General features: G+C 35.4%; 2 protein-coding genes across 2 annotated transcripts; both read right to left on the bottom strand.

The window, feature by feature from the left end:
• Positions 1-266: 266 nt before the first annotated feature.
• LOC117922920 (protein NRT1/ PTR FAMILY 4.6) lies at positions 267-4759 on the bottom strand. Its single transcript, XM_034841147.1, has 5 exons — positions 4499-4759; positions 4284-4389; positions 3829-4046; positions 1806-2246; positions 267-1533 (listed from the first exon to the last, which is right to left on the bottom strand). Exons 1-5 carry the CDS (start codon positions 4499-4501, stop codon positions 544-546), a joined length of 1758 nt encoding a protein of 585 aa, XP_034697038.1. The 5' UTR covers positions 4502-4759; the 3' UTR covers positions 267-543.
• Positions 4760-12173: 7414 nt separating this feature from the next.
• LOC117919537 (putative pentatricopeptide repeat-containing protein At5g40405) lies at positions 12174-18288 on the bottom strand. Its single transcript, XM_034836732.1, has 2 exons — positions 17674-18288; positions 12174-14486 (listed from the first exon to the last, which is right to left on the bottom strand). Exon 2 carries the CDS (start codon positions 14044-14046, stop codon positions 12199-12201), a length of 1848 nt encoding a protein of 615 aa, XP_034692623.1. The 5' UTR covers positions 14047-14486; positions 17674-18288; the 3' UTR covers positions 12174-12198.
• Positions 18289-25231: the final 6943 nt, after the last annotated feature.

Raw genomic sequence — 25231 nt, 5'->3', positions numbered from 1 at the left:
AAGCACATCTACTCTTATGGGAAGTGTTTTCTCAGGTCTAGTCTCTCTTGGCTTAACTTGGTTGCTTACATGCTGCATGATTAAAAAAAAATACAGTTGTTCCAATGGAAAATGATAATTAAATCAGTTTGTAGTGTCTCATGGAGATAAAAGTGTAAAGTTTCATTTCCTTCCTAGTTACTTCTTTTTGTCTTTGTGTTGAGACTGCCATTAAAGAGTTCACCCTTAGTAGTTTTGGTAGGAGAAGATACCAGTAAGCCTGTTAATTCATCAGCAATAGCCTAGTTGGGCGCACACATGCAGCAACCCCTTTGTTTTGACTTGTAAATACAGTAATGACTGAAAAGATAAATATCGGTACTATTATGAGTGATTTGGTGACTATAAGGAAGAACTAAATACAGGACTCACGTTCTGATATCTGGTTCTCCGTCAATTGACAGATAAGGAAAATTCAGCAGGATTTGAAAAATATTTACAGCCAAAAGTGATGCCTGAACAGTGCAACTGGCCATGTGATATTTCATGGATAGGCAATTTTATTTATGTACTTTGGTAGTTTGTCACTTGGTACTTGGTAGCTCCTGTGGATCTGTATTTATACCGACAGGCCCAGAAGAGATAGTGCAAGAAATTCAGTCCAGTTAGCACACACATCAGCCAGTAGAATCTTTCAAGGTGATAGTGATTCAATTTCCTACCAGATAGCCATGGCCTGTGGTTTAAGCTGCCTAGAAAGTTGTTAACTATGGATACGATCACTGAGCTGAGATAGTACCCCATGGCCAAAGAGGCCCATGAGAGAGATGTTGCCAAAGATCTCATTCCTGTGGGTGCTTCTGTAAAGAAAAATTCCATCAACCCAGCCAAGGTGAAAAGGTCTGCTGATCCAAGGAACAAGTACTGGAAGGCAATCCAAAAGAATGTGATGGGTAGTTGTTCAGTGGAGTCGATTAGCCCCAAGTTGGAAGCCACTCTCTTACGCTTGACCTCAACTAGAGCTGCGACTGCCATGGCTATAATGGAGAAGACTAGACCAATCCCAATTCGTTGCAGATGAGAGATGCCCATTTCGGTTTTGGTTACTTTCCTGGCAAATGGGATGATGAAATGGTCGTAGATTGGTGCAAGTGTCATCATGAAGAGTACAGGGAAAATAGGGAGGGAAGCTGGCGGAACTTTCAAAGAACCAAGCTTTGTGTTCATGGTGGCAGCTTGTTGGACAGAAAATGTTGAGAGCTGAGCCAGACAGCAGTTTAGCATGATGGTGCAAGCAAAAATGGGGAGGATCTTAATCACAATCTTTACCTCCTCTACTTGCTGAACTGTACATTCTACTGCTTTGTAAACTGGTTTGTTTACCACTGCTCTGTTGAGGAAGCCAAGTGATTCTGTGGGCGTTTGAGCGGGCACTATTGCTTTGCCATTTTCTTCTTCTGCTTCCTTGCTATTTTGGGTTGGATAAGAAGGGCTTGTTGCCATGCTTGCAACTGCATTGCTTGGGCTTCTGTTGAGTGTGGCAGCAATCAATACCTGTTTGATTAAAATAGAAGGCCACCTCTTTAGTTGCAAAATAGGGATGAAACAAGCTAAGAAACTTCTTAACATAATCCTATAAGCATATCTACAAAGAGTCGTTATTCAAGGATTATTCATCACCAAGAAAATTTCAATAATGGAATGCCTGAAAGCATGCACATAAATCAGGAGCAGGAGCACCCTCTTCCTAAATAGCTATGCTGCCTGACGGAAAGGAGATTGCATATTTATAACAGCGCGTATATAGGCCATGAAAATGAAGTTACCTTGAAAATGGTTGTAAGTGGGCTTCCAGAAGGTATCTTGTTCCTATAAGTAGCAGAGCCACCAAGGAAGACTGGAATGGATGCAAAGATTGAAATAGTAGCAATACCAAACCCCCACTCCCACCCCTTATTGTCTTCAACCCACACCACCAACGTCACTGCAATTAGAGCCCCACATGAGAGACAGAAGACAAAGTAATTGAAGAAGGTTGATCTCTGCTTCCTTCCCTGGGGAGTACTCTCATCCAATTGCTCAGCCCCATGGGCAGGCAGAGACCCCTTTATCCCTCCCACACCCAGCGCCACCAGATACAGGCCTACGAACAGCATTCCCGCTTTTCCGCCACTCAACACCTGGCATGAAGTGTCTGCTGTTCCTTTCTTGCACTCCAGTGGCTTTAGAGAAGGTGACCTCGCTTGTATTGTCAGCACAATCAGACCCTGTTCCAAGTACGTATGTCAGCCATACAGATAAAACTGAAAATGCCCAATATCGATATTGGGCCCTCCTGAATGTTCACAAAATTACCAGCGGGCCCATGCCAGAAAAGGTGGGCCATCATGAAGGCCCATATGTGGACTTGTTTTATCCCGGGACCCATGCTTTCATTACATAATCCATATTATATATCCGTGACACCTCACTATATATAGATGTTGGCCCATAAAAACCTAGGTCACCACTGTAGCCGGACATGTGGCCCATTTCCATAAATGGGTCGACAAGAGCCATATTAACAAAGGTCCATAGGACATGGATCTATCCAATGCCGAGGCCCACCGCCTCCACACCTACGCCTCCCCTATTGGTATACCAAAATTACCATATCCAAGACAAGGACCTTACAGAATGTGCACTGCACGTGCCGCACAGGGGACCCCACAGTACCCACCACGCTAAACCACCACGTGGCGACCAATATGTGTATGTTGGGTGACATTTCGGTGCAGTAGAGACAAGATTTGTAAATCAAAACGACAAGTGCGGATGTCGTTTTCTGTGAAAACTAGGAAAGGTACGGGTCCTGGGCCACGCAAAGAGTAATTGGATACTTGGCTCATCGCGGAATGGGTGTATGTCTTGATAGTTGATAAGAACTCTATCACATGATAATTAAAATGATTAATAGCTCGCTAGTAATTTTAAAAAATATTTTTAATACTCAAAATTTTTTATTATTTAAATATTAAAAATATTTTCTAAAGTTACTCCGAACGCACAATAATTAACCTTTTTTCTTATAATTTATGTCACATAAATTATTCATAATAGAAAGTCTACTAAAATTATAAAAATGTGTGCAAATAATCAATGCTTTTCTGTCTATTTAGCATAAAAACTATGGAAGAATATGAAAAGAAATATGGCCACATATAGTTGATGTACAATGAAAATGATAAATATGGAAGGAAAAAATTTGGACATACTTATGGAAAGCACATGTGAATATTAAAAGGGGCATAAAGAAAAAGGAAAAAAAAAAGATATTAATTAAAAAAAAAAAAGAGTGTATATATATATATATATAAAAGGAATATAAAATCTGTGAGAGTCTAATTGATAAACATCAAATGTGAAAAACGAAAATATGAAATTGGCTTTGAAATAAAATATGGCATTAATTGGTATGATGGCAAAATAGGAAGTCAGCCTTTACACAACCTATTAGAAGAATGAAGAAGGAAAAAAAGACTTGATCAATATAAATATAGCCTTAACAAAATTGAAGGCCTCTAAAATCATAATTTTCACTTGGAATCAGAGGTTTCTGTTCCTCCCAGTGGAAAACATAAAAAAAAAAATTCATTCAGAATTTAAAAAAAAAAAAAAAAGGAAAAATATTGGGCCCCTTTCATTATTGGATTTGCTGCAAATAGGGCAGTTTGCAGCAGGCTCTGATTCTAGCTTAAAGATGATGCTATTGCATGAGACAAGGAGACTGGGGGAAGGTTCCATTGAGAAAGTCAAGGGAAGGAAAAGGAGATCAAATAAATTATGAAGAGAGCTAAAATTTGTGATTACCAGAAATTCAATAACTGCACTTATCAGGTAGATGTGATAAGGAGTGAAGAAAGCATCGGATAAGAAGCCTCCAAGAAGGGCAAGAAGGAAGGCTGTTCCCATGAAATTTGTGACATTGTTGGCTGATTTCGAGGGAGAGAAGTGCATGTAATCCGACAGGTATCGCACCAGGTTGCTTGCATTTGACAAAAATGCTAAGTTCTCTAGGATCTCCACACCTGCACAAACCCCAAGCCCCACTTTGAATTACTCAATTCATATCAACCAGCCTTTGTGCAACCATGAATTTGTGCTCAAGTTTTGTTTGGAGAGTGAGAAACCATTAAAGAAAAAAAGAAACCTCACAACACCCATTTGGATTTTCTTGTGAAAAGTAAGAATTGCTATAAAGTGTTTTTGAGAGAGAAGGAAAGCAGAAGTGGATGCATGTGAGAGATTTTTTTCTTTTTACAGACCCAAGACGAAGGAAGCTGCAAGCATGCCACCATGGCGGCCTCTGAGTGCAGGCCTGCCCCTCCAATCCACATAGCCTTCCCATCTGTGTTGCTGGTTCCCTTCTTCCTGAAAGAGAGGGGGTTAGAGAGAGATCAGCAATATATAAGTTGTTTGGACATCAGAAACCAAGAAAAGAGAGAAGGAAAAAAAGAGACAGAGAGCGTGAGGAACCCACCATTTCTTTCACCCTCTCTTTTTTCGACTTTCTGTTGGATCTCTTGTGCGAAAAGATCAGCAAAGATTGATGAATGGTGGGAGATTTAAAGAGTGGGGGAGAAAGGGTCAGGCACAAGAGCCCCAAGGGAATGGTGTAGACCCTATAGAAAACGACTCTGATGTGTACCTTCCAACCCCTAGCACATCACTCCCTGTACTATTAAGAATTTTCCTTTTATCTCTTTTTTTTCCTCATAATTTCTGCTCATGATACTGGTTCTCCAGGCATCCAGACAGGCAAGCAAATGATAAATGAGACAGAAGAGGCCAGGTGGAGAGGTAGAGAAATTGTTGTCTTGGATTTACTTGGCTTAAATGATATATATCCCTGACAAAAAAATTAAAAATTTGGGGTAAATTGTAGAAAGGTCTACCAAAAATGAGGGTGCCCCTTGCCTTGTTTGACCAAAAATCTCATAATTAATGTAAAGGTGGTTGATGCTCCCTCCACCCCATTTATAGTATGTTACCCATCACTATTCACAAAATGTCAAATGACAAGAGGCCCCCATCTTCTCTGGTTTTTTCCTCCTTAATTTCTTAGCAAAAAATGTCATCCCATATCAGATGATTCATTCTTTAATCACCAACTCTTTCAAATCGGAGATCGTTAACCTACTGATTTATTTATGATCCATGAAAAATAAAATCATTCTTCTTAAAATTTTTGTTATCAGATTTCTTTTTTTTTTACACAATATGAACATTTTTATTATGGGTAGTAGTAATGAATGAAGAAAGAATCGACTTGTAGGGGATTACTCGTGAGTCGTGACACATATGATATAGCTGTACCTAATGGGACATGCAGGGAGTGGGGTTGGTGTGCTTCGGTTACAAATTACAAGGAAATATTTTATTTGGTGATGGGAGTCATAACCATGAAAGAAGAGTCAATGGTAGCTTTTTGTAAGGGCATATATAAGGCATACCCACCATCCACCACTCACGCCACTTAGTGGTAACATCGTGGACTGGCCTAAAACTAAAGCCTTAAGACCATGGAATTCAAAGCTTTACCACCCTGATAAGACTTAATTAGAGGATATGATATGATATGGTCTGATCTGATCCGATACGGTTGATATAATATTATATTATGGTTTCCACCAATCTTGAGAGTTGAGACTCAACTCCCAATTTCGTGAGCACCCATTTAAAATTGAAGGCCTTTTTAGTATGCAGATTGAAAGCATTTCGTGAATGCACACACCTTTTTTTTTGTGTTGTGAAACCTGATGAGATGGGATAGTAGGGTCCCCACGACTATTTGACCTGTGACCCAACGCTTTACCCCATTTTCCAGATTCATTGCGTTTGTTTGGAAAGATCGATGGGATACTCATTTCCCAATTCAATTCCTTCAAGAATTTATCATCATATATTTTGGTCGCAATCAATATTTTAAATTATGCTTGCCGTGGGCTGTACATGTCAATCTCTCTAAGATATTTTTTCTTCATGTGTAAATTTATAGTCATTTCTTAGTGCACGCATGCTAAATGTTGCTATCTTTTGTTAAGGGTATGCCCAACTTGTTTTAAAATAAATTCCTAAAATACTATCTAGTTCTTGTTTTAAAATTCCACGTTTTGGTTATTTTAAGAATTACTTAGTTGATGTTTTGTTTTTTTGACTATATAGAAAAAATTAAAATAGTTAAAATTTATTGATGTTAATCAACATAATTAATATAACAAACTTCTTTCAATCACATAAATATTATCCATTTTAAACAAAAAAAAACTCTCGGTTTTAAAAATCATCTATAAGATTAAAAGGAATTCATACTTATATAACGCTAGAAACTTTTCCACATAACATCTTCATTATACTCCCAAACCCATTACAAAACCAAACAAACCTCTATATCAGGGTTAAGAATTGACTCATATAATTTATAATAACTCATTTCCAACCATATAAATATTGTTCACTTTAAACCCAAAGAGATCCTCACGATTTTTAAAACGTATTTATAGGGTTAAGAATAGTTCATATTAATATAGCGCTAAAAATTTCTCCCCTTATACAATGTGAGATGTCACAAATAAAGTAAACTTGTTATCAATGGGTTTGATTTAATTATATTGGTTAATATCAACATGTTACTTTTAATTGAATAGAAAAAATAAAATATTTTAACTTTTTCTACTTATTCAAAAAACAAACACTACTTTTGAAAAAAAAAAAAAACATATTTCTTTTGTCTTTACTACTTAAAAGAAAAATCCAAGTGTTCTATAAGGTACTATTTTTTCAAATTTGAAGAAATATCATATATATGATAATAAAATTAAAAAAATTCAAATAGTGTGATTGTCTAAAATGCCCATTGACCAAATGTATTCTTCTTAAGATTAGATTGCCTTAATTACAAACGTGTCACAATTAAGTTGGTATCCACATATTATAGGTATTGATTCAAAAGTAGACATTTATGTTAAAGAGAGAAGACCTACCATGCCATGTTTTGAAAAGTAGTTGATTATGTAGGGTGGTGGCATAACTCAATCGTGTGAAATTTATAAAGTAGGTCATCAATGATATATAATAGAATATTGTACGTGGTTGCCAATAATGAAAGTAATAAAATAGCCTTGAAAAATATTAATATAATCCAAAAGAGTAGTTTGGATTTGGAATGATAAGGTTAGGAACCCATTCCATACAAGAGGTTTTATACTTGTATATAAAGCATATCTTATTTAGTTACTCAATGACAAAATATGTCAATGTCTTCAGTAATTTTAAATTTGAGAAAAAAGTTGTTTTACTTTCCACTCCAATGATCAGTGGAGGATGAAAAACATTAATCACAGCTTGGTTGAAGTGGTCGAAGAGAGGATAGAGAGAGAGAGAGAGAGAGAGAGAGAGAGAGAGAGTAAATGAGTAATAAATAAGCTTTGAATGAATGTGCATAGAAAATGGGAAAGACAGCTTTGAATAAGGCAGTGCCAAATAGGGTTTACACTTTTCTCGTGAGGATCCAACCTGCAGTGCATCTCACGTTACTACCACTGTTTTTTTTTTTTTTTTAAGAAAAATTGTTATTATTATTATTATTGATTCTGATGTTGTCACACTCAACCAATCTGGATTTATTATTATTATTCATGTCCCGGGGAGGTGGGGGGGTCCATTTTGATCCTCTCTTTTTCTACGCGGCCATGTGACTTCCCGGAGCCACCGCCGACTATCTCTTTCTTCATTTTGTTTTTTTTTGTAAAATGTTAGGATTTAGTACCTTAAATCATATTGAAAACGGAAACAAGAGGATAATTGATTAGGAGGAAGGCGGCATTCCTACACCAATACATGGCTTTCAAGAGGCTGTGTGTGGCTTTGGGCTGCGTGCCACTGCTCCTTTGATGGAGAGCATATCATGCAGCATGATTTATTTATTTATTTATTGTTCTATAAAGGAGAATTTTAGAAAAAAAAATCATGACGTCATTAATTAGTCAAGGATGATGAATAAATTTAAAAATAAGAAGAGAGAGAGGGGAGCGGAGAGGGAGAGAGATGCCAAGGGAGAGGTGAGGAAGTGATTTGGAAGGAATGAGGAAGATGCATAGCTTATGGATGTAAGAGCACAAAAGAGAATAGAGAGATAAAGATGGAAATGGAATCAATGTTGTCCATGTGTCTACACCCTTCTAGATTGGCCCCTCTTGTCCCTGTTTATGTGCAAAAAAAAGTAAAAGAGTGATTGATATCTCAATCACTGCTCACCATGCAACCCGAAATTCCTTATTCTGAAAATCGGCATCTTCCTCGCACAAAATGCTCTCACTTTTCCTTTTTTCCAGTACCCTTTTGAAGCTGAAGCCTCCCCTATCCATACCATTATGTATTCCCCCTCCATTCTTTTTCTGCTCTCATTCCCATTACACTCTAGTACACTTGAGGATCCACCCCTTTTCTTTTCCTCTCGCGAATGAACAAAATGTTATAAAGCATGGCTATTCTCCGCATCATCTTTGCCTCCTCACCTACAAGTGCTTGGTGAACACTTACTATTACTATTTGAAAGGTTTTGAGGCAAGAAAAAATTGTTAAAGAAAATGTTTAAAAAGTAATATGCGACAGTGGACATACCACGCGATATTATTCTGGTGGCCGGTTGAAATCTTATTGAGCAGAATTTGGCCAACTTTGCCCCAAACATGCTGCTACATGATTCTCTCTTTTCACGGCCAGCCTTATGGGTGGGGTTCACTTAAGGACTTCTTAGGTTTTTGCCCACACAAAATCTGGACCCCTGCCTGAAAGTGACTCCTCTTATTTTTCATACCACATTTGCACATTAAGTACCTTGCAAATTGTTCAGTTGTAATAGGTTGTCATGTTCGAAGTTTGAACATGTTAGGCTTGGGTTTAAAAAAAAAATGATTAATTGATTGAAAGGGATGAAAAGATTCAGATTTTTAAAACTAATCTCTCTTATTTTTTAACTTTGAAGAATAACTTATTCTTTTATATATATATACCTTCGAACATTTTCATTATTTATATGTATGTTTAAAAAGAAAAAAAATCATATTTTGTAGAAAAAGAAAAGAGGACATTCTTATCCAAAATGGATATTTTTCTTTAATAAAAAGAGTGTGTTTATTTTATCCCTTTTAATTGATTATCACAAAAAAAAAAAAAATACTAACCCAAAAAAATTAGGGTGCATTGGCATGAGCCAAAGGTTTGGGAATCTTGTCAAAACCTAAATCCATACATTATTTATTTATCTTTAATTATATTATTTATTATTCTATTAAAATAAAAAATATAGAAAATGATAAGATAGAATTCTTATCTTTTTATGTTCTAAATTATATTAGATTAATAGATTTATCATTATTTATAATTATTAAAATATATTGGAGAGTTAAAGTTGGAGTTTATGAATAGTTATTTATGTTACATTAGTAATTAATGTTTTTTTTTTCTGACTTTGAAATATTTAACTTTTGATCTCTCTTTTTTTTTGGTAAAATAACTTATATTTTATAAGTTATAAAATAATTATTTTATTTGATAGGTCGTGGGAAGGATGATACCTAGTAGGAATTTGAATTTGTCCACAAGCTTATTTTCGATTTGATATAGATAGAACATATTGATGAGCGAATTTAGTAAGACTCGACTTTTTAGGCAGTACAACTCGGTCCACTTGGAGCCCAGGCAAATGGGTTATTGAACAATGAATCTCGTGAGGTTTCCTTTTACACAATTACAAGTATTTTTTTAAAAATAAAAAATAAATTTATAGTTTTGAATTTATTTATAAAAATGTAACACTTTATATTTATGTTAAAATTGTCTATTTTATCTTACAATTATTCACATTAAAATATTTTTAATATGAATTAATTTATAAAATTGTACTGATAATAAAATCTAGTTTGGAAAGACAATTGTAAAAGTGTCTTTTTAAAAATAATAATAATAATAATATCACTTAAATTTAAAAAAAAAAAAAAAAAAAAAATCATCTGGTGGGAAATGGGGTCACACATATGGCCAAAATTAAAAATCAAGAGTTGCTTCCAGAAGACACATGCATACTCTGAATGAATAATAAACTCTCTCCGAAGTCGGTCCGGAGCTGCCAAAGTAAAAGCTGTACTTGACTTTGTTCATCGAAGAACTTGCACTTACATCACAGTTTTCTTTGTATTTTTCTTCCCATTTGTCAGAAGGGAGAGACGTGCAAGGAAGAAATTAAAGGATTTGGGTGAGCTCACATTTGAAGTATTCAGATGGGGAAGACTGAATATCAGTAATGGAGACGTTGATGCTCTGAGAATCATTGACTTTGCCCAGTTTTTGTTATTCCATGATGATTATTGCTTAAGGCTGGAGAATTATTAGAAGATTTGACAAGAGAAAAAGGCATGGGATTCTGATTGGAATTTTGATTTCAAAGGTTATTACTGACACAAGTTGTGGGTCTCATAAAGGCAGTGTGAAGATTGTGAAGCACTAGTCAGCACTGCATATTCTTTGTGTTGTCATAAGGTATGGAAGGAACAGTTTCTCTAAGACACTTGACGCTGAATATGAGGCAAGAAAAATTCAAAGTTGGGACTCCATTGGTGTTGAGCCAAGTCTGAGACACTGGGAAAAAGTGTTCCCACATGGATTATGGTGGAAGATTTGGATTCCACTGGACTGTGTTAGAATGATTTATTCCCACCTCCATTTGAGGAAAAAAAATGGCAAAAGATTGAAGCCACTCCTGACTCTCTCCCCATGACAACATATATTCTTTTTAATTAGAATTAGGTAAAGGAGGGCTTTCATGGGACCCGGCCGTTGTAGGTTTGAAGTCTAAGGTGGCAATGCTTCAAGTTTCAAACTCCCATCACCTTTAAATAACTTCCACATATGTCTGTGGCGCAGTGTTGCATCACCCAGTAAAATCTTCGACAGTATTCTGTGGTTTTCATGGCAGAAGAATTGGATTCCGTTCAACTGTGCTGGAATTTTCACCCAGCCCACAATGCAAGTAGCCATTAATTAGTTTATCTTTAATGCTATATATCTTCCTCCATTAAACTGAAATTCGATTGGGGTTTTCAGGCAGTTTTGTTGAAAAGTTGGGGTTGGAAAAAGAACAAATTGAATGTAGACTTGAGCAGCCTTACATTCCAAGGCCTCTTTTTCCTTCTCACAGGTACAAGGGTTAGGCACCCACACCTAACATCCCTCCTACCCCCAAAAGAAAATATCTCTGCTGAGGATAGTTTTCTACACAAGGTCACTTCTTCATAGTTTTCACACAATGGGGTGAGTCCATGTGAGCTACAATTTGATTAGATTAATAGAACCCCATCTTTGATCAACCGTGACATTTATTTAGCTAAATACATGAACTGAATTGACTGAGATGAAGATTTTCAATCTTCCTTTGTCAGTTATGAATGAGATTACAGATTGCGTTTGCTGCTTTGCTTCTGCAGGGTGAAATAGTCCAAGATGTTGGGTTCCTTCCAGAGACTTTCGATAACGGTCAAAATTGGCATGTGAATGGAGCGGTTTAACATCACCTCAAGATATTATCTCCTCTGCTTTTCAGAAAGCCCTTGAAGGCTCCTCAAGAAGCATTTCTTCTGCAAAAGATAAACAAGAGACTGACTAATAAGAGAAGAATTTGGTGAGGGGAAGTGGTCCAAATGTGAAAGCACATGATTCCATTTAACTCAAGAGGTGGAGTCCCCTGAAACTGACGGCATTGAGATGGAAGTGTGCTCGTACCAAATCTAGCATGACATGACTTGAGATCATGATAATAAGAGTGCCGAAAGTGCAATGCACCTATATGAAAATGGTCTATGCCTGGATTACCATTTATCAACACGTGAGCTCATTTTCAGAAATTGGGTCGACAAAATCCATGTGGGCAATTAATTTTTGCCCGGCCCACCATCGCTTTTCACGCATGGGGGCCGTGGGCAGTGGCGCACACAAACCATGACCATAGTTTTAGGCTTTTTAGCAATGAAATTGGGAGGGAATGTCAATTGAGTATTTAGATATTTATCATTTGCCTTCAATGGAAACAACGTTTATGGTCGCATTAGGAAATTGATGGGCTTGTAGTGAAGCCCACCTAAACTTGTGGATCAAAATAGTGAAGATGGTAAATGAAACTAGATTTCACCAATAGCCCTTACAAGAACAATCCCCATCTCTGAAATGATGGAATCTGTTCCTATCCCTCACAACAATCTCTCTGTTAAAAGCTTTGGAGATCATTTTTGTGGCATCATGGCAATCCCAACAAACCCTGAGGTTCTTCACAATCCTAATGGGCACATCTGGACTCAAACTGATCAAACCGAAAGCAATGGCAATCTTCTCACTATGCATACACAAAGCGTCCTCTTTCTCTTCTTCTTCTATGTCAAACAACACAGGGTTTGTGTTAGCTACATACCCTGATAATTTCAGCCTCCTAGAGATCTCTCCCAGCATTACTTGGATTTCAGCATATCTTGGGTGGGATTTATCCCCAACGAAGAACTCGTGAACTTCACCACCAACCTCTATAACGCTACATCCAGGCTGCTTCCTCACGCCCTTAACATTCATTGTCTGCCTCACATTACTCACCCTGTCCCAGTCCTTGGAATCAGCGTAAATGTTAGACAACAGCACATAGGCACCATGATTCTTGGCCTCTAGCTCTACTATCTTTCTCGATGCAAGTTCACCCATTTCCATATTTCTGTAGATTTTACAGGCATTAAGTAGTGCTCCCCATGCACCCACATGAGGCCTCACGGGCATGCTATTGATGAAGTTCAAAGCTTCATCTAAGTGACCAGCTCGACCATATAAATCAACCATGCAGCCATAATGCTCAAGCCGAGGCTCAATCCCATATACTTTACTCATTGACTCAAAATGCTTACGACCTTCCTCAACCAGTCCAACCACACTACAGCCCCTTAAAACTGAAACGAACGTGATTTCATTGGGCTGAACACTATCTTGTTTCATGAGGGAAAATAGCTCTAGACACTTCTCACCAGCTCCATTCATGGCTAACCCGCCAATGGCGCTACTCCAAGTGTATACATTCTTTTCTTTCATTCCCCAAAAGACTTCCATGGCTTTGTTCATGTTCCCACATTTCGCATACATGTCAATGAGGGCTGTTCCCAGTGTCAGAGTCATTCGAAGCTTGTTCCTTTCTATGTAAGCATGAGCCCATCTCCCTTGATCCAATGCACCTAAGTGCGAGCATGCAGATAAAACTGAGACCATGGACACCTCATTCACCTTCACGCCCTCCCTTTGCATTAAATTGAATAAACTCAATGCCTCTCTTGACTGCCCACATTGCGCATATCCCGAAATCATTGCATTCCATGCAATAGGATCCTTGTGGGACATTTTATCAAACAGCTTCCGAGCAAAACCAACATCTCCCATCTTGGCACATGCACTCACCATTGCGGTCTGACACACCAAATCTGGCTCACAAATTGATGAAAACACCCGATGGCAAGCATCCAAGCCACCAAATTCTGCGTACATGTAAATCAACCCACTTTGAACATGTGGGTCATGCTCAAACCCATATTTCACAGCGGCACCATGTACAGATGAACCAGTCCCGTGCGCCAATAGCTGAGCAGAGGTACGAACCAAGAACGTGAAAGTGTAGTTATCGGGGGCAAGATAGCCAGCGGAATGAAGAATTCTGCTATAGAAGTGAAAGCTTCGATGAGGGGTTGAACTTTTGGAGTGGGCTCTAATCATAGAGTTGAAGGTGAAGAGGGTTGGGTTCTGAGAGTGATCAAGGACTTGATTGGAATAATGGAGATTGTTGGGGTTATTGAGGGCTATGGAGGCTACAAATTGGCCTACAAGCTGAGGGTCGTTAAGAAGACCGTTAATGAGCAGTTGGGTATGAATTTGCTTCAGCTCCCTCAACGTGGTGCATGGCTCTACCATAGAAATGGTTGGGTGTTTCACAATGCATCTTAAAGAGCTCATGATTACAACTCTCTCAGAGATGATGAAGGGTGTATTTGGGGCATCTTAAAAAGGCAGCACATTTTATATAAACATGAGTCCCTTTTTTCTGGGGGAAAAAAAAACTACCTTATTGGGCCCATAGGAAGTAGTGCTACAATGACAGATATATGATTATATGAAGAAGCTTCCACTCAAAATCCATTATCTTGATTCTTCACAGACAATTCACTTCGCTGATCAAGTTGGGTAGGAAGCTGAAAAGGCAGTTCCAGAAATTGTTCACATATTGACTGTTTATCTGAATCCGTGTCCATCAGCTCCCCTGGCATGTGGTTGTCGGGGAAGAAGGCCTTGCATTCCATCGACCTTGCAGATGCCATACTATATCTGTTTTTTAGTAGGTTCAGTGCATGGCCCACTTTCTTGAATATAATACCTGTGTGCTCTAAAGCATTTGCCTGAGGAAGGAAAAAGAAAATACATTTTAAGGTCCACTTCATGAGAATCAAATCTAGCTACACAACATATGGCAGACAAAGGGAAGAAGTATGCCTGAAGCAACCTTCCCAATAAGAAAAGTTGAAAGATGTAGGCACATTCCTAATGCACGTAAATAGAAAGGGCTTCCTTTTTATTTTCTAATAACAGAATGCGAGGATGATGCAAATCTGGCATAGACTGTTATAGCCACAATGATGACCAATTCATGATGTATAATCTCAACTTTATGGGCCATCAATACATTGTTCAATGACATAAATAAAGCTTGAATTTTGTGAACCTATCTAGAAAAACCCTCGGCCACATATTGAAAGAGGTTTCACATCCTCATTATTTCCCAGGTTTAGCATTTGCTTGGTTCCAACAACAGCTGCCAAGAATGATATAGGCCATCACACCAATCTCTCCACTTAAAAGGAAGCATCTTGTACTAATTACTGTTTTGATGAAATGATAAGCATATAGAAGTGCTGATTGCTATTGTAGTGAATAAACAAAGCTCATGTCTATATAGCAAATCTCACAGATGAGGAACATCATATTGTGGGTCACAGTTCCTCGCTCGTACATCAATTGTGATATGGCAACTACAGAAGAATTTTTTCTTTAAACATTTCAGGAGTATGCATCATTATTCAAAATAATAATAATAATAACAATAATAATATCACAAATGAGAAACATCATATTGTGGGTTACAGTTCCCTGCTGGAACAACAATAACAAGCAAGAGCTTTCACAATGCTATTGCTTTTGCATCCTATAAGGGTTAAAAAAAAAAAGAAAAACACAATGCAAGAGAGAAGTCCCAATGTGATTAATAACCAGTTTGGTCCTCTGCCCTTGTTATGAAGCTTCTGTTCCAAGTCCATACGATTATTGATTGGGATATATTTACAGATCCTCATGTGAAACTCCAGTTGCAAAGGAGAACTTCACATCAATCAAGAGAGCATCAAAGACTGCAGCTGTTCAGATATTAAATGAGATAACTAAACTAATTTGTTGGTGACCTTGGTTGTAGATACTATTCGAAAATTGCCTCGACCAGTAGGTATATTGCATGGTTGGGTCTTCCAACTAAGGAGTTTCTCCCCTATCAATTAGTCATAAGAAGCTTTTGGTGTTCCATCAACTTTGGGACTGTTGGACCTCCTACCACTGGCTATCATTATCATGGATTCATGACATCCACTTTTAATGGCTCTCTTCAATTGGTATTACTAACGAAGACATGTGATGTGTCCACTATGGCCTAAAAGGTCATTTAGACCAGACATCCTATCAATCGGATAGTTATAACCTCTCCCAAGGAAGACTGATAAAGAACAGGGAAGTATTGGACTGAAAATCTGTGAAAGCAGGTGGACCAACCAAAAATATGGTTCTAGGTAAATGGGAATGACAGGATAGAATGTGTTATGACACCTGCCTAGTTAAAAACAGGCACCAACTATGATAAATAACATGGATGAGAAATTGTGTTTGAATGGAACATATTAGTCAGCTGGTGCTTAGTAGGCCAATTATTCTCAACAAATTGCAGTTTCCTCCCTAATTGAAATGTTATATGCAGTGTTCTAGTTACAAATACTTTATCCTTTACACTACTTTGTTGGGAAAGTATTGCACATTGCTTAATGGATTTAAACAAACAAACATCTATTCCTGGTTTCGACAGCTACCAACATATGCTACACTATAACATGTAATAATAAATATAAAAAGCACAGCTCCTCCTGCTTCATCACAGAGTAATATATATGCATATAACAAGAGCATAGAGGAGGGTCCAATCGAAAAATATCTCCAGATTGCTGCCAAACTTTCATAAAATCTTTTAAGGAAGATAATTACCACACATTTTTTTGTAATAAGAAATACAAATATCTGAGCAGCAGATCATAGATAATAAACAAACTTCCATCTCAAGAAAGCCAAAATATGCTAAATTGAGCAGGGGGACATAATTCACCAGTGGATTATCACAAATTCAAAACAGAATACTGTTTTTTATTGCTGTTGGGCAGAAACTACATTTCAAAGCTCCTCAGTCAGTCTTATATTCATTTTCAAACTGTGTTAAATCGAAAAATGAGGTTAATTTACATTTTGAATAACAGGTGATGAAAGTCACAAGTCTTCTCTCTCTCTCTCGCTCTCTCTCTCTCTCATGATTATGTCAACATGGTTTTGTCAACCCTACGACTTTCCTTCTATTATAGTATCTTGATCCTATAAGTCCTCTGTATATATTCAGGGACGCAATATAACTTTCAGATCAAAAGGGAATGGATATTCACATTCTCTCGAAATAATAGGGAATTAAAACTTGTGAACAACTCTCATGTATTTCAACGGAATTCCACACTTCATTGCGTTCTAAATTTTCTGTTTTTCAAAGAAATTAACAAAAGTTTTCATGTAATCCTTGGCATTCTAGAGGTAAATATATGTATTAACCTAAAAAAGCAAGTTCAGTGAGATTGCGTTTCATTGTGATAGCCATGGGTTTCTTAGTTGATTATGAAATTTCATATTTAGAGTCCTACTTATCCTTCTAATATATCACGTCAAGTTTGGGATGCATGATTTGGATCACAGGAAGCTGTGCATTTCATTGAACAAAATCAAGTTGAAAAGTCATTCATTCAGCTTCCTAATCCCTATTGTGCTTAATGTGATGAGTGTACAACTCTATCATCAAGAATAGGGTCATTAAAGGATAAGGCAACCACCATATGCTATTAAAACCACATCAGCATCATTCATGAAATCCTAAATTCATAGTCCCCCATCATATGTCATGGTGGCACCCATTTCCTGTAACTGGCCCAGCCTTGGCTATGGCATTGTACTTTTAAATTCTATGTATGGATCCACTCAATTTCAGTGGAACATCCCTATTACAATAGACTTATCACCTTCAAAAAAGCAAGTTTTCAAATTACATGCATCAACCAAAAAACCAAAACAAACCCTTCAGTGAGATTTGACCAAAGAGATGGGTGGCCAAACCACCCGCCTACATTGACTTTAACACAATCACCGCTTTGCTTACCAAAGACAACATAGACAAAAGTGGCACATATTAAAGCCATTTCCCTATTAGCTTTTTTTCCATAGGGTGTACAAAGGGCTTACTTTGCTTTCAATGTTTCAATGCTCTTTCTTTATCTTTTGCAGCACTCTTCAAAAAGCTTCCTTTCAAATTCCCAAGAGCGGACAAATGATCCCGCTGCCAGACCAAGCGTGAACGTCGCCTTCCGCCACTCATTATCAATCAGCCATAATGATCAAAGAAGTGGAGAACTGTTCGAAGCATTAGAATAAGCCTTTATAATGAGAAGGAGCGTTCTCTCAGGCATTTCATCGAACAGCTGATGTCCTGTAGGCAAGATTGAAGACTGGACACCTCCAAGTGGGATTCAAACACCAGAAATGATTACGACTATGAGTCTATGATTATGATGATGATGATATTGATTGACTCGCCAATCCCACGTCTGGGAATGAGAGCTACATTATCTTAGAATGCGTACACCGCATCCAAGCAAAACCTTTTATGCGGCTGACGCCAGTTATAACGGGAAACAACGGTCAAGCTGGGGAACAAACGGGGATAGCTAGAGTCCACCCAAAACACCAGCGGAAGTGATTAGAATATGGCATTGGGGGCTCGAAAGTCGAAAGCATGATATAGAAAAGCGAGAAGAGATTCGTGGCAGAAATTGACTGGTCAAAGCATGACGTCTGTGAAATGGATGTTGGACTTTTATGGCCATCATTTTCCAAACAGTGACATCATCAATTTCTACCTTGGAATTAGGGAGAACTGATTCAGCGGCGCTCAACAAGACTACATGTGTCCAATATGTACAGGATCCCACATCGGGATTCCACAAAATAATAATTTTAAACAAACCATGCCTTTCACCCAACCTACCCATTAGCCCACGAACCAATTTATTTTCTTCTCTGTTCTTTTCCAATACTAAATTAGAAAGATTAAAAAACCTGTTTTCTAATTTTTAAAATTATAGTTTAACGTATATATTGTGCATATACTAAGTGTTGTTTGATCAAATTTAACATCTATTTTTTAATGACTTAAGTTGATTTTAAGTTAAATTATATTTAAATTATTGAATTAAAATTTATTATTTAATTTTTACTTTAAATATTAAAATTATTTTATAAAATTAATTTAAAATTTATTATAAATCATTATACTAACATAGAATAAAGAAAATCAAGTAATAACGAAGGTTGTGGAATATTAAAAGAGATTGTAAAGGTAATTAGGATAAATATGGATAAAACGGTAAAATGAAGATATAGACCTTGTTTTTACTTATTATTTAAAGTTGTTTTTAACTTTAAGTTATTTTACCAAATATACTTAATTTACTTAATAACTTAAATTAAATTATTAAATTATTTTAAGTTATTAAATTAGCTTATCGAACACTCACCTACTCCTTAAATTATCTAATTTACTCTCATTCATTACAATCCTGAATTTCAATCTACACTACTACAACAATTATATTATTGGATTAGAAGTGGGAGTTTCGTTCAATATTTACTAGTACAAATGATTTTCTCTTGGCATTAAAATTAGTGACATCATAATTTAAATGATATAGAATTCTTTATGATGAAAGTTATCTAGTAAAATATAATTTAAAATTATATTAAAACAATTGAAATAAGATGTAAAAAATATAAATATTTGAAAAATAGGATTAAATACACTTTACCCTTCAACCTTTTGGCATGTTTTAAATTTTACTCTATCACATTCAAAAGTCATTGTTCTGCCTCTCAAACTCATGAAAAAATAATATTTTCCTCTATTATCTTGTTTGGACCTCATCCTTAACTTTAATTTAAGGTTATGTCATCCTAAGGTGTTGCTAAATAGAAGGATTTTATCAGTGTTTATGAATGATAAATTATAGATTGAACTGATAAATCAGAAAAACTGAGTGTTATCATATAACTTCGTATTGACTAAGTTCACGAGTTGGAGATAAGTGGACTTGAATTGTTGACATTTGCCATAGGGTAAGCCACTACCTCTTAAGCCCCTCAACTAATTCTACTGTAAAGGCCATGATAGACAATAACTCCAAGTTGAACACAACTTACAACTTTCATCATATTGTGCTCTCCAAAGAGTAACTCTTCTCAAAATCTCAAAAGGTGCTAAGTTGGAATCTCGTTCTAATTAAGGATTCTCATGGTTACGGAGGACCTAATCATAGGAAAACTAGGAACGAAGAGATTTCCCCCTTTTTTCTGCCCAACTCTTTGGTCTTAAGAATGTTGGTTTTAAGGATGAATGATTGCCCTTCTTTGACCCTTACTACCCAATTTGAGAGCAGACAACCAATGCATTTAACTTATTGAACAAGGTTCTACGATCAATTCACGACCCACACCCTTAATGATCTCATAGTTTCTATGAGGTGGAAAGGATGAGGTCAGTCCATGGATTTTCCTTTCTTTTGTCACACACTTAAAACTTTTTATAAATTTATTAAAGGGATTGCTCTTTTTTATATTTGGTTCAAACATTTGTTCAAACTTAAGTATAACTAACTTTAAATTGATAGTTTCGAAGTAAAATTTTCCAAATGATCTTAAAATATGACAACCACCAATTTCGATTTTTGATTTTAGAAAGGTGTTCACATGGCTATTCGTGGTTTTCACATATAACTATAAAGTATGACAACTTCGAATTTGGATAACATGTGTTTTTCTTTACATTTCAACCTAATTTATTTCCTTAAAAAATTATTTATTAGTTTTTTAACAAGTTTAGAGGAAATTAGAAGGGAAGCATTGTTCTTTAACAAGTTTGTAAATAAAGTATTGAGTTTTGAATACGAGGGGTAAAGTGTATTTAACTTGAAAATATATGAATAACTTTCTAATTTTTAAATGTGAACATATTAAAACACAATTTATTTTAATACAAGGAGGCCCCTCACTAGAAATTACATTTATGATCTTTATTGAACAATAAGAAAATTTTTATTCTATAAAAACAAAATATCATGTAAGCCAAGTTTTTCTATTTTATAAAAACACACATAAGCATTGAAAAGGCTCGTAATTAATTAACCTACAGATATCTCTTTATTTGTCATCTCAAGAACTTCTTTTTATTCAAATATTTTCACCCCAATTTTTAACACCTCATGTAGAATTCAATAAACTTTTTCATTTCATATCTTATATTTATGGAGAAATAATACAGTGGTAAATATTAGGATTAAGCCCTTAAAAGTAAGACATGATGTAATAAAGTTAAACTTAACTATTCTTTTACTATCATTTTGGTGTATTGTCATTGATTTGAGCATTCAACTTATGTCTCTTACATTGTGCATGACTTGTGTATATTAGAAGTTGCATAAAATATACAAGTTATGGGTTCATTATAAGTAGATAAGTTGTTTACAATTGATTCATGGATTTGAGCAATCCAGTAGAAACTATAGTGCACCACCTCCTAATTGGATGGATGAATTGTCTTGACCATCGAGATGAGTTTCCCATGGTGAGTGCACTAGTGTATGTGATGTACACTAGATTGGGACCTAAGGTGAATTATAATGCAAAACTACCAATTGTCATGATTCATCAAGTTACTATACTACATGGACTCTCAATCTTGAGAGGATATTGAGTCTATGTCAAAATCAACAGAAGCTTTGATCTATGAGTAAGACCCTAAAGTGATCATATATCTCTATGGATTGGGTCACTATTGATGGAGGCTGGTGATAATAGGTATTTTCAATAGAGACACTATGATATCGCATGAGATTGAGACAATGTATCTTATTGGGTGATCCAAAGGACATGTGATCATTAAGTTTGTGGTCATAGTAATTCCTTTATTAGAATTTAGTATATGCACCTTTGAGTTAGAATATGTTAATTGATCGCATAATAAGTGAGATATATAACTTAATGATTTGAAAGGTAATCTTGATAGGTGATAGTACTATCTTATTAGATTATGAACACTAGTTCATGGGGAGTTTGCATGCAATGGATAGTAGGTCATGGACCTGAGTTTCATCTCGTTGTTATTTACATAAGGTATTGTAGTGTAGTTGATTTTCTTTAGTGAAATGTTGAATCAACTTTAAAATTGGATTCTAAGGGAACTAGTATTCTTATAGGTCCAAGTGGTCCCCACTTTGAGCTCATATACTGTAATGGCACAGTTTATAAGGGTTGAATTGGCTCTAAGTTCATTCTTATGAATAAGAGTGTTTTGGTAATTATGCAAGGTTGCACAAGAGATAATGAATAAGGTCTTTAGGCTAATTGATTAATTAGATGACCCTATGTGTTTAATTAATCAATTAAGATTTGTTTTGGGTTGGATTAAATGACCTAAGCCTTGATGGGCTCAAGCCACTTAACCTTAATGGGAAACTCTATAAATATCCATTTAAAGGGTTAGAGTTTCCTAATGACTTTAGTTAGTTGTGTTCCACCTCTAGAAAGAAAAAATTGAGAGCCAAAGTTTCCACCATTTCAAAAGTCTATATTTTAGAGTGTCAAGATCGTGGTTCAAGTCATTGAGAGGGAGATCTTGGGTGTATGAGATCTCCAGACTATTCAGACATGCTCTTCATCGCAAGAAATTAATCTAGGAACATTCAGATCCAAGTATGGGGTTCATATATCTGGATCTCTAATTAATAATGATTTTTATTGTCATCTTATTTCACTGGATAGATTTAGAGATGCCTAGGGATGGATGCATGCTCCTTACGAGATCTAGGGTATGAGAACAAAGTAATCTAGGGTTCTTAATAGTAGCATGATCATGTACATTGATTTCATTATCTTGGATTCAAAAAACATTCTAGAACTTTCATATGGATAAATATCATTGATTCATCCCACATTCTTTTCTCCAAATGTCCAGATTTTACATATTAGTGAATGACTTGCCATTCACACGATACTTGTTTCTTAAGTGCCCCTTTTGACTTAGTGAAAACTCCATTATCTTAACTTTTAAAAGAGATAGATGAAGCTACCATAAGTAAGTCCACTACACACCTACCTTATTGAGTATGGATTGTCCAAGTGTTCTTTGCCAGTAGTGAGTGTTTACCTTCCATTCTTCTAGTAAGTATCAACTTAGAGTTGAAAACAACACTTGTTGACTAAAGTCACTACTTGAAAAATCACACCAATTTTAAAAATTGAAATGATTGTAGGTAAAATTTTATTATTATATACACCAATTGCCAACTCTTTAGTTTCACTTTTGTGGTGTTGTTTTGTTTCAAAGCCTAATACTCACAAGTTGGAGCATCATTCAGCCTATTCTACATAGTGAAGGTTCTCTATAGGTCATTTTTTTTCTTCATTTCTCTTTAGTTATTACATCTTAGACCAATGTCTCTGCTTCATTTCTTCTCTTTAATGGATAATTCTTTTTCATGAATCAATGGATTACTGATTAAAGCCAAAATATGCACTCCAATGACACATATATGATCTGATTTATGGAGTATAAAAAGTTCAAATCATCTAACTTAACTCAAATTGATGTTAAGAACCTATTATAGATCTAACTTCTATTTTAAGCCTAATTCCAGGTTTAAGGGATGGAAAGAACATTAAATGCAAATGTCATTCTCAACCAAGGAAGTAGAAGGGGTTAAATATGCATAAATAAGATATTTTGGACTTGTGAAGCATAAAAATTCCAAAAAAGGTTGAAATGAGTAAGTCATGGGCATAAAATACTAATAATAAATGTTATGAAGTAAGAAAGGTGGCAAACAACTATAAGGACGAGGGTTGGAAGCAAATGCAATTAAGCTTAAAATGAAATTTAGAACTCAAACTTGGCAGCAACACATATCCTGACTTTGATGTGATTTTTAAAGTACTTCTTGTGATCTTTTTGAGACAATTCATATCAAGAAGTCATGAGTCCAATGCTTGAAACGATTTGCAAATTGGAACTGAAATGAAAAAGTTACGATCATCTAAAGACAATTATGTAGAACTAAAGGATAGTTTCGAAATAATTTCAAAATTCAACTTATGATTTTGAAATCCATTTCAAAATTACCCTTATTTCAAATCATACACTGTCACTTTGATGTTTCACCTCATCCACCTCGAGAATTGCATCTTGGGCACTCCATCCACTCTAAGTAGGCCTCATATAATTGGAAATCATACTTTTATTATTTTCTAGTCATTTTTAGGTAATTATTTGTATAATAAGTGGCCAATAGGAATATTCCACGTGTTGGGTTTTTTTTTTGTAGAAACTACAAAAACTCAATTTTTAGATTTTCTAGGGACTTTTTTTATTTAGGAAAAAAAATAGAGAAAAAGATTCATTTCTCTTCTTGAAAAAAATGTTGAAAGTCAAGAATCATAAAAATGAATGACAAGAAACGGTAACATATTGAATGGTTTGATTTTTTTTTTTCCAAGTTCTAATTGGTAAGAATAAATCCTCTACGTTTGATCACCCCAGATAAATTACAGATGATTCTTATCAAGCTACTAGTGATTCTTAGGAAGACATTGATCACTAGTTACCATAATTTGACCATACTATTAACGAATCTAAGAGCCAAATCTATAAAGATGGATATGGACTTTTGATTGAATACAATTTAAAATCAAAATTAACCATCATATCTAATTGGTTTAAGAATTATAATAATGAGATTAATGACTGGTTAAGTTACACAAATTATGAATATTTAGTCCTATCTTTCTTAGTTGTATTAGGGAATGATATGGTAGGTTATTTCCTGATACTAGTAATTCTTGGTAACTCTTGATCATTAGTTATTTTGGTCTTCCTCATAGTTATCTACTACAAAACAAAGTTACAAGAAGATAAAAGGTTAAAAAGCTAAACCTTTTACCGTTAATTAATCTCCTATACTTAATGGTTTTAAGAATCTATTTTAAAAATGAAAAATCTAAGTTCTAGATGCAATATTGGTCTTAAGATTCAATTTGGTCATGAATTTGCTTTGATTCTAAACCTTAGTTTTATAGTGCTTTCTTTCTAAGGATTTGACACTAAATTGTGAAACTATCTAGAACATTTAAATTTTTTTTTTTTAATAATTTAGGAAATCTTTATTTATATTTTATCCTTAGTTATTTAATTTAATATTTCAAGATCTTTAACAAATAATTAATCATCTTAATCTAAAAACAAACAAACACATTAGAGATTATCTTAGAGAACAACAACCTAAAATACTACAAAGCCATGGTAATTCTATCATTGGTTTTTCTTGGCTAGAGTTATTACATATTTAGGCTTTAATATTTTAATTACAACAGAAATTTATGGTCAATCACCTCAAAACCTTGAGAATCTAGAAGCAATGTTCCAATTTATATATGCGATAGATAGACAAGAAAGTATTCTTCTTCATCTCCACTCTAAGGACTATATTTCAAGGTCGATAACCATAGAATAACCTTTCATTATTTCTAATTTCAAATTAGTTTGAGACTTTTTTTTCCACCCTTTGATATGACGATTTTTAAACTTTTTTCAACTACATTCCATCCTAACTTAATTAGGTTGTTTACCAATTGCATAGTCATCAATCAAAATTTTGGTTTAGATTTAGGGCTAGAAAAAGTGTTGTTCCTGTACATACTA

The sequence above is a fragment of the Vitis riparia genome, chromosome 1, assembly GCF_004353265.1.
Source record: "Vitis riparia cultivar Riparia Gloire de Montpellier isolate 1030 chromosome 1, EGFV_Vit.rip_1.0, whole genome shotgun sequence".
Taxonomy (NCBI): domain Eukaryota; kingdom Viridiplantae; phylum Streptophyta; class Magnoliopsida; order Vitales; family Vitaceae; genus Vitis; species Vitis riparia.
The sequence above is the reverse complement of the archived record's forward strand: the minus strand, read 5'-3'. Positions and strand labels throughout refer to the sequence as shown.

Excerpts from the sequence above, each read along its gene's own strand:
- LOC117922920 (XM_034841147.1), bottom strand. Across the intron at positions 4,047-4,283 it reads TGCAGCTTCCTTCGTCTTGG|GTGTGGAGATCCTAGAGAAC; the intron begins GTCTGTAAAAAG and ends GGGTTTGTGCAG. Across the intron at positions 2,247-3,828 it reads GTGCAGTTATTGAATTTCTG|GGTCTGATTGTGCTGACAAT; the intron begins GTAATCACAAAT and ends TACTTGGAACAG.
- LOC117919537 (XM_034836732.1), bottom strand. The coding sequence starts at position 14,046 with ATGAGCTCTTTAAGATGCATTGTGAAACACCCAACCATTTCTATGGTA.